Consider the following 19,376-nt stretch of genomic DNA (forward strand, 5'->3'; position numbering starts at 1 on the left):
TCTACATACCTTTCCCAACATGGCGTGCTACACTGGAGTCAGTTTTAAGTCTGAATAGAGCCAATGATTTCTTTGTTATTAATCCAGTTTTCATCTTAAGGACTAAATGACTAGCTCTTAACTGTAGATGCTAATTATGCTGCATGAGAACTGGAGGAGGCTAATCAAGGTTGCACAGTCAGAGCTGCGTCTAGACACCATCCATCTCCGTGAGCACAATTGGGTCTAGCATCTTAGAGCAATTAGAGTTTAGCATGAGCAACAGGGACAGCTTTAAAAATAAAGTGTATCAGTTAGGACTTCATTCAGTTCTGAAGACAGGAAACCCAAAAACAGTGGCTCAAACAGGTATGGGCCATTATGTTTCCACATGGTAAGAAGTCCAGATGTAGGAGGTTCACCGCTGGTGTTGCTACTCAAGTATGTCAGTCATGAATCAGGCTGCATGCATGTGCATGCTCAGCTATCTTTCATGTGTACCTAATGCCCTTATGGTTGGAAGACATGGCTAACTCTCCAGGTATCACGTTCCAGCTCCAGCAGCAAGGACAAAGGACAGACTTTCCTCCCAAGGAGGCTTTGTTTTCTCTTTTGCTTTTGTTTTTGTTTTCAGTAAAGAAAGCACCCTCCACCCCTAGTGTTTCTGACAACACTTCACTGGCCAGAATTGGGTCCCCTGAGCACCCCGAGTGACAGGAGAGTCTGAGAATTCAGATACTTAAATTTACAGTCCCTCTGGAAAAGAATGTCAAGAAAGAAATTGGTTGGAATGAATGTGGAGTGATCTAACCCTTAGTACTTTAATATCTGCCACAGAAGGGAACCTAAGCATATATATACATATGTATATGTATGTATATATTAATATATATATATATATAAATTAATATATATATATATATATATATATATTTAAATTAATTCACTCAGCAACACTTTTCTTACTGAAGGAGCTCAGGGAGAAAATGTTTTGGTGCAGTTCTGGGAGGGTGTGTTTGACAGTGCTTAATATCACCAGCACTGAAGGTAATAAATGTTATCCCTCTTTTCTATCATGAATATGAATGACGCTCTGAAGGCTGAATGCAACCTAAGAATTTATGTGAGAAATGAGGCATGAACCATTTTTGAAAATATATTAGCCCAAAGTCTGTATTACTGCATATTTTATACCCTTTTCAATATGCTACAAAGGGTTTGAGCCATCAACTGAATGCTGCCAGAAAAGAACAAACAAGAACAAGGATACAAAAATAAATGCTGGGAGTAGAGTTGCCCCCAAGATGTGCTTTATGGTTAGTGTAATGATCGCAGTACCGGCAGTCTGCTTTGCTTCAAACTCTACCTATCAGCACTTCTGCAAGCCCAGTTCTCCAGCAAGTTTGTCTCAGGCCAAGTAGTCAGAAATATTCATGGAGCAAAGTTGGCATTTGGGAAAGCATTTCTTAAACATCTGCCATTTGGTTCCTTGTACCTTCTTCTATGTCTAAGATCTTTCCTCCCATTTTGAGAACATGAAGGAAACACCTCTGTTGAGTATTTTCTGACTGGGAATTGAGTTAATGATTAAATCTTTTACTTTGTATATTTTTTATTGTCCAAAGTATATTTTCTAGGTATGGTCCTATGATCATTGTAACTACTACTATGTTTTACATATTATGAATTTCATCCCACATTAATGATATTCAGTAAAATGGCTAGCTATATGAAAATATTTACCATTAAGATATTCTTCATTTTAATTCTTTCTACTTTCACATACGAGTAGTTTTGAAAAGTTCAATAATCAATGTGCATCATTCCCATAATATGGAACAAAAATCAGTTTCAGTTTTCCCAAGGCGCTGTTTGTTGTCTTCCCTGATGAGACCTGAGATAAGTCTGGGCTTGTAAAGTGCAAATTCATGGGGCATGATGTCTGTAGACAAGCGTCCACCAATTGTCCTGATTCCAGAGTCTCATGGTTTCTGCACTAAGTATCTTCTGGAAACTTTCACAAAAATACCAATTTTGGGGCTCCAGACATGACAATTCAGCTAGACAGAGATGTGGCTCAGATGTCTGCATTTTTAATAAACACTCCAAATGGTTCTGATACAGCTGGTCTTGAAGCCATGGCTGGAGAAGCATTACTCTAAGTCATTTGCTCACTTGAGAGGCCACAGTCGGTGCCCAAGTCCATCCTTACGCCTTCCAGCAAGCCAGTTTCCCCATTCACATCAAGGTTGCTTCTTTTGAGAACGGTTCCCTCTGTGCTCCATCTTTCAAAGCGTTAACTGTTTCTACTTTTCCTCAGTCACAAGGAGTGCATACATTAATCATTTGCATAACAATTCCTAATAATTAATAATATTGTTACACTCAAGTATTCTGTCAGACAGAAAAAAAAATGTTTCTTAATTAAAGTTCAATTGAATGCCTACTATGAATGAGAAGAGAGAGATTAAAAATAAATAAGACCACCTCCTACTCCCAAACAAAGATATCTAGATGAAAGAGCTCCTGCATGTCTGTTACCGGAAATGAACACCTTCAATTAATCTTTAGTGAGACAAACTACATAGCACGATTGCATGGTTACCATTCTAGAAGAATCATTTCATGGCCAGTTAAAATATCAGAAAGATTGGTGTTAGAGTGAAGCTTTATCTCTAACCGCCTTTTTTTTTTTCTAAGAACTTTCTTTATTTTACATTATTTTTTTATTTCCAAGATTCGGTTTTATTTTTTTACCAAAAACCTAAAGATGGGTCTCTCTTGGTACAACACATGTCTGGGGAGCTCTTACTCTTAACAAGCTGTTATTTTTTTCCCAGCTATCAGACAGTGTTTCACTTAGATACTATATCTGAGACCTCATCTAAATTTAGGAGAATGAGACTGCATATTTCAGAGATAATCTGCCAGCTGTGCTTGTGAAAGTGTCATTAAGCCCTTGCACAGAGTAAGAGAAAGAGGAAGAGGAGGGAAAAGAGAAGAGAGGAGCCTCAATAACAAAATTTGAACTGTTTTGTTGTTCTTCATAGTAGTGTATGTATTAGCTCATTTAATTCTCACAGAAACCCTCTCGAGTAGGTAGTATTATCACAATTTTGTAGACACAGAAACAAAGGCACAGATAATTGAGGTAAGTTGCCAATGTCCCACAGCGAGGCTGTGATGAAGCCATCTTGAAGCGAGGGAGCCTGGCAATAGAGTTCACATTCTCAGCCACTGTGCCCTCCTGCTTCTCTAATCTTTTTTGTTTAAATTTATTGGGGTGACATTGATTAATAAAATTATATAGATTTCAGGTGTACCATTCTGTAATACATCATCTATATATCACATTGTGTGTCCACCACCCAGAGTCAGTTCTCCTTCCATCACCATTTATTTGACCCCATTTACCCTCATCTACCACCCGCCTCCCGCCTTACCCTCTGGTAACTACAAACTGTTGTCTGTGTGTATGACTTTTGGCTTGTTTCATTGTCTTGTTTGTCTGTTGATTTCAGTTTTATATCCCACATATGAGTGAAATCACATCGTTCTCGACTTTCTCTGTCTGACTTATTTCACTTAGCATGAGACTCTCAAGAATTTTTTAAAGCATCTCCAAAATTACAGCCATGAAGCTAAGTGCTGTAATGAAGGATTTCCCTTAATTCACCCAATGGCCATGAGACATAGTTTCTTTATAGACTGATTTTTACAGATGATGGAAACTGAGGCAGAGAGAGATTAAGGAAATTGTCCATAGTCACATAGCTACTAAGGGCCAAGGTAAGATTCAGACAAGGCTCTGTCTGTCTTTGAAGCTCTCAGCCATGCCCTGCAGGAGAACTCACCGGCTGACAGGTGCTCAGGCCGTATGCAGCCGTGTGCAGCCAGCCTCGGGAACACAGGTCTATCACCCTGGACGCTTCAGAACAGCCAGCAGAAACTGTGGTTGATCAAAAGTCATGGTCCACTATTTAACTCATTGGAGGGCCTCTGACAGCCTCAGAAGTCAGGCTGGATTTGGGAATCCGAGCTCCCTTTCGTCACCAAACCAGCCCCTCACAATTCATACACTATAGACCCCTTCGCCTATTGATCAATCTACTGCACTGAGGAATGGTAGTTCTAAATTTTCTAAGAAAACTATCAGAATGATTAAAGAGAACCCCATCACTGTCAGAAACATATTAAAAATCAGTTTAATGCCTGAGTTGGCCCTGTTGACACAGACACTGTTTTTCGTTACAGGATGAATAGCAACTCTCTGGCTGCCAGTTAATGTTATGTTGTTATTATTATTAGGGAGGCCCAAAGTTCAGGTGTTTTAATTGTTTGAACTTCTAGGCTAATTAATGCAATTTTAAAAGGGTTATGTCAGGAATCACACTATATGTTTTTATACCAAATGCAAGAAAACAAGCCATGTACCCCATGTTGAAGGTTGCCAGATGGTTCTAAGCACTCAGCAGATCTTGTCAGAGAAAACCCCAGTATATTAATTTAACAGGGTCAGAGTTGCTTATCAAAAAGCTGCAGACCATGATGTTTTGGATAATCAAAATGGTTTATTAACTCAAGTCATTTGATTTTTTTCCTTTATTTTCCAACTCACAGGGACATAAGCATATCAATTATCAAACAACCTACAATAACTAAACACAAAATAGCTACAAGGCTGTCTCAGTATTGTACACTGCTCTAACACATTATAGAACTCAATAATAAGATGATTCTCCCAAAATACCACATAAATGTTGATAATTCACATTACCTGACAAGAAATGCCTTGTAGTTTTTCTCCTTGAAGAGTATGTATGTTATTACTCAAAAGAAAATCATCTTCATTTAGATCTATCAAAAGAAATAAATATTATAGATATATGTATACTAATAGATTTTCAGAAATCATAGGAGTTAAGAACTTTGAGTGCAATTTCATACTCTTATTTGTTTTTAGTCTATTAAGATACTATATTGACTAGATCATAAATGTTTATTTTCTTTAAAATGTTATTCTCACTAGAAACAGATGAAAATAAAATAAAAATTTCACAAAATTAAAATAAAGAATGCCACTGATCAGCTGTGTACCTGCACAACCCATGGAACCTCTCTAGGACTCAGTTCCTCTGTCCATAATAAAAGAGTAGCATATAGATACTAAAGCCACTTCTAACTCCAAAATACTATGATTCCATGAAATTATCAGCTCACCAGTTTCTGTTAAACCAAGCTTTCCACCCCTGGCAGTTTGAGGTTTCATTAGTTTATGTCTTGTCAATATGAATTATTTATATTGAAATTGTTGTATGCATGCTTTAGCAAAAGCTTTGGAATGTGACATCAATTTGCTTGCAGCTAAACCTTTCAAAAGCTGGTAGCATTTCCCTTTCAAGCCCTGTAAAAGGGGCTGCATTTATTTGGCTCCATTTATTTGAATCTGGAATACACATGTGCTGAAAGAGGGTGAGACCTGGTGGATCACTTAACCCAAACCACTCAGTTTACAGGTGAGGATGCTGAGACCCATGGAAACCACTGGCCACAGGCCAGCCATTTTTCCTTTCACCTTCACACCCTTTTAATTGCAATCATTACTTCAATTTTCCACCATTCCTCACTCACATTCTCTGTCAGGGAGGAAAGGGCAGATAAGGTCTACCCCTCATGCTCGGTAAAAAATAAGTGCAGATTTTCCTTCAAATCCCCATCAGAGCTGTGGTTAAAAGATATGTTATATTCACAGCTTGGTCTCAGAGTTATTTACATCAGTAACTTAATATTTAAAAATCAGAAGAACCATGCTACAGGATTCTAGAAAATACTTGTTTTAAAATGAGCTAGCTTTAAAAAGGTGAAGGGATTAAGAAGTACAAGTTGGTAGTTATGAAATAGTCAAGGGGATATAAAGTAAAGCATAGAGAATGTAGTCAATAATATTGTAATAACTATGTATGGTGCCAAGTGGATACTAGACTAATTGCAGGTGATCACTACGTAAATTATATAAATGTCTAACCACTATGCTGTACACCTGAAACTGATATAAAATAATATTGAATGTCAACTGTAATTGAAATTAAATAAATAAATAAATAAATAAATATTTTTAAAGTTCCATAGGCAAAATATTAAAAAAACAAAAAACAAAAAAACCCAAAACCTAAAATGAGCTGGTTTTGTGATCTGGCTCTTTGAAGCAATATCTTCCATCACAGAGTCAGGATGTTATTATGGAAGCAGAATTATGGAGCTTTGTTATTATTTTTTAGTTTCTGTATTTAGAAAAATAAAAATGTTTTTCCTTCACTCCTTCATTTCCTTTCCATCTCTTCCTTTTTTTTTTATCCCTTTGACATGAGTTTTAGAGAGCTCCTTCTCTAATTATTTTTCTGGGTACAGGAAAAGAACAGTAAAGTCGTCACCTGTACTCTAGAATCTGGAAGCAGCTGAGAAATACACACAATGCATTTACATCATTCGCATAACAATGCATAGCAATAAAATGAGTGATTCAGACAGAATTATAGGGAGAGATCACTATGACCCAGAGTAGTTGTGGGAGAGACAGCCCATGAAAGCTTGAAAAATGGATATGGTTTGGAAAGGTAGAAGAAAAAGTTATGTTATAGTGGCAATGTTATGAACACTAGCCTATAGTGTAGTGTAAGTGGAACATATTTCATTAAGGGAGGAAATTGAGATTGGGCCTGGGGTAAGCAATTCGGAGAATAGCATAGGAGATAGGACTAGAGTAAGGAATAGGAGGTAGAGTAAATAAAGCCAAATTTTAATGGGCCTTCAGTGGTAGGTGGAGAAATTTGGACATAACCCATTAAATCAATATTACAAATATAAACGTCTACAGGTGTCAAACATGTAACTTGAATAAAAGAAGCGAATTTTGTCAAGGAGACAATGGGAGGTATGTGGTGAGCTGAAGGGCCGCCATTGCTAAAGGGAAGCCATTGCTCTCAGCTCTCAAAGGAAATCACCTCAGACTTTGAGTCCAGGATGTTTGTGTCTCTCCTGTTTTTCAAAAGAGTGTAAATGTACATATTGTGTCTTCGGAAAAGTCATGATGCATGTCTGCGACAGATGGCACTAGTTCATTTTTGGAAGTGCTAGAGTCATTCGTGTCTATTTATTGCTATGTCATTTGATAGCTGACAGTTGTAGCTTCATTCTAAAAAAAATTGAGCGATTTGGTTGAGTTTTGGAGATTTTACAACAAGTTGAAGATGGAAGACCAAACTGTGCATTTTTGCCATATTTTACTCTTTTACTTCCATAAAAGGAAGTACTTGGGTCAAGCTTGTGAAAAGTTGCATGAAGTTTATGGTGACAATGCTCTACAAGAACGTCGGTGCCAATGATGGTTCACAAAATTCCATGCTGGTGATTTTGATCTCAACGACGCTCCTTGGTTAGGGAGGCCCACTGAGGTTGATGACGACAAAATAAAGGCATTGATCAAGTCAAACCCACGTTATACAACACAAGAGATTGCAGAAACGTTGAACATCCATCATTCAAGCATTCACGACCACCTGAAGAAGCTGGGATACATAAGCAAGCTCAATATTTGGGTTCCGCATAAACTCAAAAAAGTTCATTTGACAGTGCATATAAACATCTGCAATATGCTCATTAAATGTGAGGAAAATGACCCTGTTTTGAAGTGACTGATAACTGGTGATGAGAAGTGCATTGTTTACAACAATGTGGTACGCAAACTGTCTTGGTCCCGACGTGATGATTTGCCTCAAACGACATGGAAAGCAGACATTCATCAGAGGAAGGTTATGCGCTCAGTGTGGTGGGATTTTAAAGGTGTCGTGTTTTTCAAGTTCTTACCAAAGAACCAAATAAACAATGTGAATATGTATTGTCGGCAATTGGGCAGTTTGAATGAATCCATCATCCAGAAACGTCCAGAGCTTGTTAATTGTAAAGGAGTTGTTCTCCATCATGACAACGTGAGACCACACACAAGTTTGATCACCCATCAAAAATTATTGGAGCTTGAGGGGCCGGCTGAGTGGCTCAGTTGGTTAAGAGCTTACTTAAAAGTGTGAGCTCTGAGCAACAGGGTCGCTGGTTCGATTCCTGGCCCAAGCTGAGCTGCCACTGAGCTGCCAACAAGTGGCAGGATGGCTCAGCTAAAAAAATAAAGAATAAAAAAAACAAAAACAAAAAAAAATATTGGAGCTTGGATGGGATGTGTTGCCACACCCACCATACTCGCCTGACCTTGTGCCATCAGACTTCCACTGGTTTAGCTCTCTTCAAAACTCCTCGTGTGGTATAACATTCAATTCAGATGAGGCCGAAAATCAGCACCTTGTTCAGTTTTTCGCCAATAAAGACAGGTCCTTCTATGAATGAGGAATTAGGAAGCTCACTAAAAATGGCAAAAGGTTATTGAACAAAACGGGCAATATATCATTGATTGATTTTTGTTCTTTATATAAAAAAATAACCTTTGAAAAATGTAGACAAAATACATCATGACTTTTCCAAAGACCTGATATCTTAATGTAAAATTTTCTGATTTCTCAAATATCATATGGCCCAAACAAGCTTTTTCTCAAAATAAATTCAGTTATAGAGTTTCCAGTTTGTGAGTTCTGTTATAGAAAATGGAAGACCTTTAAGGGTTTTGCCCTAAGGAAAGGACATCAGGAAAATGGAATTTTATGAAGATTAGCCATTTGTTTTGTGGTCTTATACATTTTTATTTATTTGTAATTGCCCAAATATTACCTTACAAGAGAAGATTTATAAAAGCAGAAGCAATATGGTTCTAAGTAGCAACAAAGTTGCAATAGTCTAATTAGTCAATATGCAGTTGTGTTTTCCAATGATGGCCACAAAAATACCTTCCATGTCACATGTTCTGCCATGTGATCTTGGTACACCTATATCAAGAAATGGAGTTCAATTCTCCTCCTATTGAATTCAGCTGGCCCTAGCGACTCTCTTGTCACAGAAGAATGCAGTGAAAGTAATGCTTTGTCACCTCCAAGGCTAGATCAAAAGAAGACTTGCAGCTTCTGTGTTGATATTTTGGAATGCTCACTCTCCAGACATTTTCTCATGTGATGTGTGTGAAGCTACCTCTCTCATCCCTCCCTCTCAAAACCAGCCCTTAGCCTGGGAGAAGCTTGGGTCACATGGAGTGGCCACATATTGGTTCTCCAGTGGCCAGTCCCAACTGAGCAGCCTTCAAGTTATCCCAGGACAGGTACCAGACATGTAAGAAAAGAAGCCTCTAGATGATTCCAGCCACCAGACATTTAAGTCTTCTTCCCAGAGGAAGCCTCAAACATTATGAAGCATGCCCCTGATGGAATTCCTGACCAGTAACAGCCATGAGCCTAATAAAATGTTGTTTGATGTCATTAAGTTTTGGGGTGGTTTGCGTGCAGCAATAGGTCATCAGAACATGCATAAACTACACACGTGGGTCACAAATAAGTGTACATAAACATGTACCATCTACCATAAACATCAGACTCCAACTGTTCCTCAAAAGGAGATGCAGAAAAAAATGGGATAAAGTAGTAATATTAAAAACAAACAAACAATGCGGGTATTTCTAATAAGCTTCTAGGTTATTTTAACAGAGATACTTCTGACTACACTCAGGTAAGTATGATCCTGGTAAGGACTCCCCATGAATTGAAGGAATCCCGATTCATTTGTATAGAACACTAGAACTCTAAGTGTTCTCCTCATTCAATTTGGAAAGCCTTCCTTGGAAATAAAAGAGGTCCGCTCAGCAGGCAGCCATTGCTCGGAGTTTATTCCTACATCATACGCAGATGTTCGGCTGTGAAATAGTACTTCTCTGTCATTCTCATAAAGTTCAGTCTAACCAATCTTAAATCACATGCTCCTGGGAAACAATTTTTAAATTAATTTGTAGTTCCTGAATATTAAACAGAATAGTAAGTACATTTGTGACTGTATATACATTTGCCATCTTGAAAATGAGAGTATCAAGCCAATAAAGAAAAAAAAATTAATAAAGTCTGGAAAAATTAAGTCAAAATATTTATATACTTACTCTGAAGAGGTTGGCCAAATAATAATATTGACTAGAACTCAAGAAAAAGGTTTTAAACCAATGGCAATTCAAATGTTAAACTGGAAGGCCTTAACATACATACATACATATATATATATATATATATATATATATATATATATATATATATATATGAAATAAATTGTATATGAAATAAATCTCATCAAAACAATAAATAGGATTTATTTTTTTAAACAATTTTGCATCAGTGTGGGAATACTCTTTTCATTACTAACTGTGTTTCCTGACCTTATCCAGTCCCCTCTTCCTTTACTAACATGTCAATTTTTTTTGCATATTTTCTGTGTTATGGAATGGTATATAGCAGTCACACTAACAAATCTCTAAGTCTCCAAACATGTTTTGTTTTCTTTCTAATAATTTTTTTTAAAGTTTGCTTTGTTTTTATTCTTTGTACTTTCTGGTATAAAATATGGAAACCCTGTTCTTAAAACTATCTTTATTTAATTCATAACTCAATCTTAGATAAATTCCAATTCATAGATTTCAAAGTTTTGTTCTTTCAGGTATACTTTTTCTTTCATAAAACTAAAGCCAAAATAAATGTAAAGATTTTAAAATTGATTTTAATTTACTAAAATGAATATTGTGAATATTCTGCCTGCTTATGATGCTAAAAATGAAACAATATGAATTACAAATTAATTTCCCTTGATATCTAAACTATGCCAACTTTTCAGTTGTAAAGTCCTGAGCACACAATTTATCCCACATTTATTTTACAGATGTAGTCCCTAAATAGCACAGATGTAGGTTTAGACAAAATTCTTTTTAGAAGAAGGAAATGGATTAGATAAACTAAAAATTTTATGCTTCTGGCACTCAACTTGTTCTAATAAATTTTGTCTTAACTGATATAACACAGTCATGTTATCTAACTATGTAAATTTCTTTATGGACTAAAACATCAGGTACAAATCCTTGGCTAAATATAGCATATGGAGATTTCTTTCATCAGGCCCCGAAACTCTTAAATACTGCAATGCTGTTAATATAATATGTGTCATATAGGAATACCATTTTGAAATTGAAATTGAGGGAAATGGCTTGGTTTTTTTTTTTTTTTGGTCTCGGAGTTTATAACAGATTCTTTAGAAGTTAATGTCACTCCTACCACTTATTTCCCTATATGTTTTTGTCTGTTTTATTGAGATGGTCTTTACAATTTCTCCATTAGTGTTCAATAAAACCATGGGCGGTGGATGATAGCAACAATGCACCTTCCAGTATTCATCTCACTAAACTTCGCAGACTGCCTATCCTCAGGCACAGTACACCACTCTTAAGCAATTATGCAATGAACAGTTAAAAAGTCGGGTTTAAAATGAGAAAGAAATATTATGGGTTGATAGGGAGGGCACTAATTGCTTAGAAATATTCTGAGCATTGGAAATGAAGCTACTCTACCCATAAAATTGAAGTCCACTACTTGTGGTCCTCCCTCCTCCACTGAATCTCCCTTTCAATTTACAGTGGCACCAATAGCCTTGGTCTCAGGCCATCAACTCTTCCTAGCACATCATTAATCCCAAAGAAATGTTCTATGACTCAGCTGCTACTGCTGAAATGTCAGCTAAACCTCTTGCACACACACACACACGCACACCACAGTCACTCAAGAATCTGAGAAACATCAAAGAATTTTTCTATAAAGGCTTTCTTTTTTTTTCTGACAAAACAGAGATCACTAATCCAAAGCACATCACCTAAGGTTCAAGATTTTTTGCTGCTTTTTCAGAAGTAGCTGTAATAGAATTACTTGCCTATTACTCTTAAATTAAAAAAAAATAGTTCACAAAAAGGTAGTTTTAGAAATTAGAATACTTGGTAGAGATTTATAACATAACTAAAAATAATCAATAACACAATTATACTTTCTTTATCCATAGAACAATATACAATAATCTAAAAATAATGTGTTTATTAAAGGGATAGCTGTATGGATGTATGACTAACCTACTGAGAGTGTGAATGAAGACAGCTGGCATCCATGAGGTGAAGATAGAGTCCAATCAAAACACGGCATTATTAAAACATTTCTTATGTTTTCATCTAAAGAAATTTAAATGATCCCAAAATGTTTTGCCTGTTTATTTGCTTATAATGGAGAAAATTGTAAATATTTTAAAATTTAGTTAAAATTATTCACCAAAATGTTATATAATCTTGGATAAAGTTAAAACATTTCAAGGGAAAAATGATTATTTTCACAAATAATTACTATGTAAAGCTAATAGCTCTGTGAAAAAAAAACAAAAGACAGGGCCGGCTGAGTGGCACTTTGGTTAAGAGCTGGCTTGGGATGTCAGAGGGCCACGGTTCGGATCCCACATATGAGGGACAGTGACACTGGCCTCTACAGCTAAGATGCTGAACAACAGCTCAACCTGGAGCTGGGCTGTCATGAGTCGCCAGCGACGGCTAGGCTGCAGTCCCCTGCTGCAGTGGATTGCCATGGGCTACTGTGTGTAGTCAGCAGCCAGCATGAACGGCCAGCAGCCGCAGTGAGTGGCTATCCAGAAGCCAGCAACTGATCTGCCTCGCCCGGGAAGAGAGCAATGGTGGTGCCAACTTGGGCAAGTGAAGGAATGTCCTCCACAACTAGACTGAAGAACAAAAGGACAGCAACTTGTCTGTCCCCCTTCCCCCAATTCCCCAATAAAAATCATTTAAAAAACAAAACAAAAACAAAAGGCAAAATCTGAACAGAATGTATAAACAAACTTTTAAACTAACTATAAAAATACACTATAATTCCCTTTATCCCAAGATATTAAAAAATATTAACTTTTTAGATTAACTGAAAAAAATTCTAACTATATCTGTGCAATTAAAAAAGATAGCACACTAAACTAAAACTAAAAATTTTTAATTGGAAACCCTTAAATAATCAGTGACTAATATAATCAAATATTTCTTATTCCAGCAAAACTGTAGAGAGAATACCAACTAAATCAATTTTTTATTCATCTTTGTGAACTCTTAAGACTTTTTGTTTTATTCATTATCGTCCCAAAGTTAAGTAATTTTAATTTTGAAGTGATTTATTATTAATACATTTTCTATATCTGGCTGATAATTTGTTATTGGGAATTTTTAAATTATAAAATGATACAATTTTGCATTAATGATCAAGATTATTTGTCTTAAATTTTTAAAGAAAACCTAAATATAATAACTGTTAATATATTGGTGTTATTTTAGAGGGTTTTCTCTATGTGCCAATTTTTTACTTTAAATTATTAAAATATTAAGTTATTTTAGACACAGAAATACTTTCAAATATTATTTGCAACTGATCCTTTGCTTCAATAGACAACTTAATTAGATTCCATTTCCTTTCTGTATATCTGTGTGTATCTACATTCACATGTATGTAGTCTATTAATAACATATACATTCTCTTCTATTCTATTTGTCTTTCCTTTTTAAGTAGTGTGCCCTGCTTATTTTAATTGAGAAAGATGTAAATTTTTCTTACCTGCCCTTTAAACTACACTAGGAAAACGCAAAGTCAGCGGAACTAAATTTAGCAATTACCTTTTAGCTGACAGAGTCTTCTGATGTGGGAATCATTGTCAGGCTTGCTGGATTCCTGCCAGGTGATGTCATTGACTGTTTTCTTTTCTAACGTAAAGCAGAGGATTGGCTAGCAGAATTCACAGTAAGTGTAAGAAATTTGAAATCAAAACAATCTCAGCACAAGGTGGTAACTTGGTGATATGATATGAGAGCTCTGTGGTCCATTCTAGGGAGTTCTAGTCCCTGATGAACACCCCCAGGTGTTCTTTGGGCTCCAAATTATTTCCATGAACTACATAAGCCCCCAAGCGGATATTGATAGCTTGTGATTATATTATTCTTTGGAGCATTTTTCTTGAATTAATAAACATTTATTTTGATGCATAAATTGAAGTATCCCCACTGTAGGAAAAATATAGCTGGTCAGGCTCCCTCACCTGGCCATCCCGTGGGACTACGGACCGCCTGGTCGAGGGGGTGGGATGAGTGCAGGCACCGTGCACTTTGTTTATGTACATACTTATATAAGTGCCTTGGCTGTGTGCCACTTTTGTCTCTGTGTACTATAAAACCTGGCCATTGTACCAGGTGGGTGGTACATTAGAGAGTCAGTGAATAAAGTATGTCTCTTCTGCCTGAGGCTCTCTGTATCTTCTTCCAGCTCCCAAAGGTGTGGGCACTCCCTGCCAGGATTCCCTCACCTTCAGACACCCACCCTCCACATTCCTCATCATTTTTAAAGAAATGATTAAGTGTGTAGAGACAACATGGAGGTGTGTTAGATTCAAGAAACTCTAAGATCCCTGAGTAGAAGAACCATGATTAGCTCAGTCTTGTCCTCCCAACACCTGGAGCAGGGCCTGGGCATGTTGTGAAGAACAGAACTGCACAGAAATGAAGAAGTGGAACCTTCTAATCTACTTGCTAAAGACTAATCATTCTACATGTTGTATCATAACATTGATAAAGTAAACTGTAAATAATGTAATCAAAGCATCACATAGAAACAAACTCAGCTTGCTGTGCTGTTTTTAAAGTCACTTACTGTTATGTTTGACTACAGAGAAGGCAGCTGATCATCAAGAATAATGTTAGGAAGGAAACATTTGTAGTCTTGTGTGTACAAACTGAGAATGCATACTATGAGAATGGCTCTAGATGGGAAATAAATTTTTGCTTTGCTTCTTTAAGAGTATGCACTTTTCAAATCAGGGCTAATATTCAAAATAGTTAACAACTAATTGACCATAGGACCTTCCCAAATGAGTTTAGACTCTGCCTCTATGGATGTTGCTATGAGAAGAATAGCAGACACAGACACCCTTGGAAGAGACATTGATCATCATCAGCTTGGTCTGATTGAGATTTTCAGAGCTATCCAGGAACCTGATTTTGAAAAGAGGGGGAAAGTAGTTTGAACATCCAACTCCTAGGTTCTTCTGAGGAGAAAGAAAGGAGAAAATGTATCCACAAGTTAGATGAGCTGTATTAAAAAATGAATTATTGATTGAATAATCCAAATTTTTTGCCACTGTGAATGTTTTATAATTAGTGACACCCTATATTCTGGAAGGGAAGGAAAGACATTATCCATTAGCTTTCAAAAGGTAATTAATAGAATTAGAGATTTACTTTAGATTTAAAATACAAATCAAGCCAATTGCCTTGATTATTACTTATGGATACTGTAATCACAGAAACTAAAGAAAAGGTCTAGGGGTTGAAATGCTGTGAAAGAGTCTTTGTAATCCAACCATTTTCTATTTCTTTATTATTAACTCCTAGGTCCATAAATCTGAAAAGTTACCTAAGAGGCCGTCTTGACCAGGTTAGCCAAGCTAAAGTTGGGAAGCTGGACAGTAATCAACTAATACATCACCAAAAAAATTATTTTTTAATATAAAAGGGAATTATTCTGAATAAATCAGTGATTTCTTTGTTTTAGCCATTTGAAGTTAGAATCGAACCACATTAAAATTTTTTTTGATAGAATTCAAAGACAAGACAACTTGATATGCATTAATCACTAATTGTTGTTTTATGGCAATAGCAGAAGAAAAGAACTTTTAGGAAAACAGAACATATCATCTGTATGAGTAATTTTATGAATTACTAACCAAATCCATTGTTTTCAGACATAGATCTCCAGATTGACCTAGAAAAAGAGAATAAACAGATATTAAGCCTATATTGAATAAACAGTATTTCTATCAAACAGAAATTAGATCATGTAGACATATGTGCAATGCCTTTAACAGGGGAAATAAATTCTACCTCTAACTAAGGTCTACATATGGTCCTGAATTTTTCTGACCCTAGATAGCAAAGTACAGTGAATACAAGTATAATCTTGGTCTGGAAATTTCCATGGAATATGGGGAAACTAACATTCATTAAAAAAAAAAAAAGACTGGGCTGTTCTACATGAATGTATCTCAATGTAATCAAACAGTTAATATGGAAAAGTTCTTTTTCAAATAATTATGTTCAATAAATACAGAAAGAATGATGCAAATTGAATATAAACATACAATCCCCAAAACAATAGTTCTGGGCAATAATCACCAATTGCTCTTAAAGCTTTTAATTGAAAGGCTAATGGGTAACTTTGTGCCAGATAGATCAATCTGATACCTTTGAACCCACTAAGCAATTTCAGTCACAAAAATAGAGATGACCAAATAAATATATGGGCTTCCAGTGTAATGCAACAGGAAGTATGAAATAACGGATGAACTACTTAAATAAATATATATATATATATATATATATATATATATATACATATATATATATATTACTTGAATCTTATTAAGCCTTGAGGTCTAACTAAAAATTTACAGGAAACAAAGAAGACAGAAGAATATATTTTTTGAAAATACAAGGATGCAATCAACAAAATTAAAAAATATGGAAAATTCTTCAGAATTAACAATCCAGTTTCATCAGTTAATAAATCGAGAGAGAGACATATTAAGAGACATGAACCAAATGCATTGCGTGGGTATTGTTTGGTTCATGATTCAAATAAGTATAAAAAATTACTTGAGGCTATCAGAGAAATTTTAACATTGACTGTATATTTGGTGATATGTCATTTTTCTTATTCTGTGCAAGTGCAGTTGTGGTATTGGGGTTATGCTTTTTTAAGTTCTTTTTTTCTTAAAGATAGATATTGAAACATTAAAATATATGTCTAAGATCTGCTTTGAAAAAAAAACAGTGGGGGTGTGGGGGAGTGGGAAGTCGAATGGATAGAGATGAGATAAGATTGACTATAGGTCAATCTCAAACTTGTTCAGACTTGGTGATGTGAGTTCATCACTGTATAACTGAAAATGTGTATAACTGAATTTTCCATGATAAAATGCCTAAAACAGGAACAGAAGATAGGGCTATGCTGACTCAACCACATTAATCAATTTATGTGTTGGGTGAACACACACATATCCTGTACATATAACTAACTTTGTTATAGCTTGAGTGTTTTCCACTATTTATATTCTGAGTAGTCAGTAAATCAAAGCCAAGTCCACCTTTTTTTAAGCTTAAGGTGGTAAGCAAAACCCTACACATACGAATACAATGTTTCTTCTTTTCTTAACCATTTTATTTGGGTTTGTTTTTAAATTTTTAATGCAAAACACTTAGGACCGCTCTTGGCAAATAGCAAGTCTTCCAAAAAAGCTATTTACAATATTATAAAGTGAGGTAGGTGCATAACAACATGGGATGTTATTCCCTTCAGGGGAGTGGTACACACAAAAATTGAGGGATTCCAAAAACTCTTCACTTTTATTTTAACCTGTTGGAATCTGAGGAGCACATTAATGGATTCGGTTTATGTTTGAAAAGTCCTAATTCAGTCAGCATGAGGTATTTTCCCTTTCATTCATCTGCTCTTTGCCTCTCCATGTGTTGGTATCCTTGGATCTGTAGAAGAATCAATCATAAGTCATTAGCTGCCATTTTATTTAAATATTTGATTTGGAATTAGTGAGTTCCTTATCCATGGGTAGAATAAACAGTTATATAGATGGGGTGATTTTTAAGACTGAGAAGAGCCCTGAAAAACACAAACAAACAAAAACCTTCTATACTCCAGCTCATGTTTAAAATGCCACTGGTGTAGTTTAAGTAGTTAACTGTGGCTAAAATACAACTACCCTTGACTAGCAGGTGCTCTAAGCTGTTAATCATGCAGTTACCTACTTACTGTGGATACATTTTATATCCTTACCGGGAGAAAGCTTTGAGCTGGAAAGGGAGGAAATATAAGAAAGCACACAGTGCTTGGGGGAGCAGGTTGTGAAGCAGTGAGAGCAGTGGTTATTGGAAAAAAACAAACAACAACAAAAAACTGCATTCAGAGTTCAACATATTATCAATTTGCTCTCAGACGATTCCTGAGTGCAAAAAAGACATTCTTCTGTATCATCAGCAAGCAGTCTGGAAATTTCCTCATAAACCACTTCCCGTCCCTATGTATTTCCGGCTTATTAGTTAAAATCCTATTACCTATGCAACATGTGTGCGTCAGTCACCTGCTCTATCATCCTGATGTGCTGAATGTAAAGCCAAGCCTGACCTAAATAACCCAAATCTCTTTCCAAACACATTTTTATTTGGATTAGAACTCTTCAGAAGATTAATAGGTCACTGATAGAAACATTTTCAAGTAAGCTCCCAGTTTAATCTGACCCTAGTTGAAATCTCCTGAAAATTTAATTTTCACATCGCTGTCTATAGGAATGTCACAATATAGGTTTCCTGTGCATCAGCATAAACAGATAAATGGTAGCAGAGTAAAACATACCTATATTTACACATGACACCTTATAAAAAAGCACATTGACAGGAAAACCACTAAAATATTCCATCTCACATTACAGAAGATAACACAAAGTTTTTAATGTAAATTTTACTTACTTTCTTTTTGGTTTTACAGTTTTGAAATTAGAAACTTCCTGTAAAATAAAATAAAAAATAAAATAAAATAACACTACCTCAAAAATCAAAGAGGATTCAAGTATAGTTCATTTTCGTGTATCATTCAAGTGTAGTTCATTTTGCCTTCTCCTAGTAAAATGGTTGATGTTTACCCCTTGTATTTTGATAATATATCATAGAATCTTGGTTCAAGTTTTTTTTTTCTCCTTTTATCTTGGCAATGTTGAGAAATGTAGAATGCTTCCTTTACTAACCAGGGCTTATGCTTTATTCTAAGCCCTTAACAGTTAATAAAGCAAGTCTTTAAAAAAAAAAAAAGCAACAACAACTAAATCCTCATGATTTCAGCTTTCCATACCCCATCAACCCACCAAGACCAATGGAAGAGATACATACCAGATTAGTTACATTATATGTTACCTTTCTTTGAAAAAGATGGAAAGTTAGCCTACTACAATACGATGAGTGTGTTGAAATATACCTGTGATTCATCTGGCATTTGTCTTCAGAACAACTGAGAGTTGTGTAAAATCCCTTACGCTTTTGGGGGAAGAATACATCCTCACATCTTTCACCATCCTTAAAAAAGCTTAAACTGCTCACAGGCACCCTTAAGAACTCTTCAGATTCTCTCATTATCATTCATTCACTCCTTCATTTTAAAACCATTATGTTTTTGATGTTCCAAGTGCTTTTTGAACATCTTCTATATGATAGGCAACAGGACATGTTCTGCAGAGGTTTGTTTGGCATCGTAAGAATTTATGTACTAAAGAATATTGAAACCAATATCCATATAGCAGGA

At 35.7% G+C, this 19,376-nt stretch overlaps 1 protein-coding gene across 1 annotated transcript in view; it reads right to left on the reverse strand.

Moving 5' to 3' along the window:
* Positions 1 to 19,376, reverse strand: part of LOC109396361 (uncharacterized) — a 64,565-nt gene that overhangs the window by 21,362 nt on the left and 23,827 nt on the right. Inside the window, exons 3-6 of the mRNA XM_019668111.1 lie at positions 18,551 to 18,588; positions 15,739 to 15,776; positions 13,640 to 13,726; positions 4,757 to 4,836 (exon numbers count right to left, since the gene is read on the reverse strand). Of these exons, the coding sequence (XP_019523656.1) occupies positions 4,757 to 4,836; positions 13,640 to 13,726; positions 15,739 to 15,776; positions 18,551 to 18,588 (243 nt within the window). The remainder of the gene's footprint in view (positions 1 to 4,756; positions 4,837 to 13,639; positions 13,727 to 15,738; positions 15,777 to 18,550; positions 18,589 to 19,376) is intronic.

This window comes from Hipposideros armiger, unplaced genomic scaffold (assembly GCF_001890085.2).
Source record: "Hipposideros armiger isolate ML-2016 unplaced genomic scaffold, ASM189008v1 scaffold_517, whole genome shotgun sequence".
Taxonomy (NCBI): Eukaryota; Metazoa; Chordata; class Mammalia; order Chiroptera; family Hipposideridae; genus Hipposideros; species Hipposideros armiger.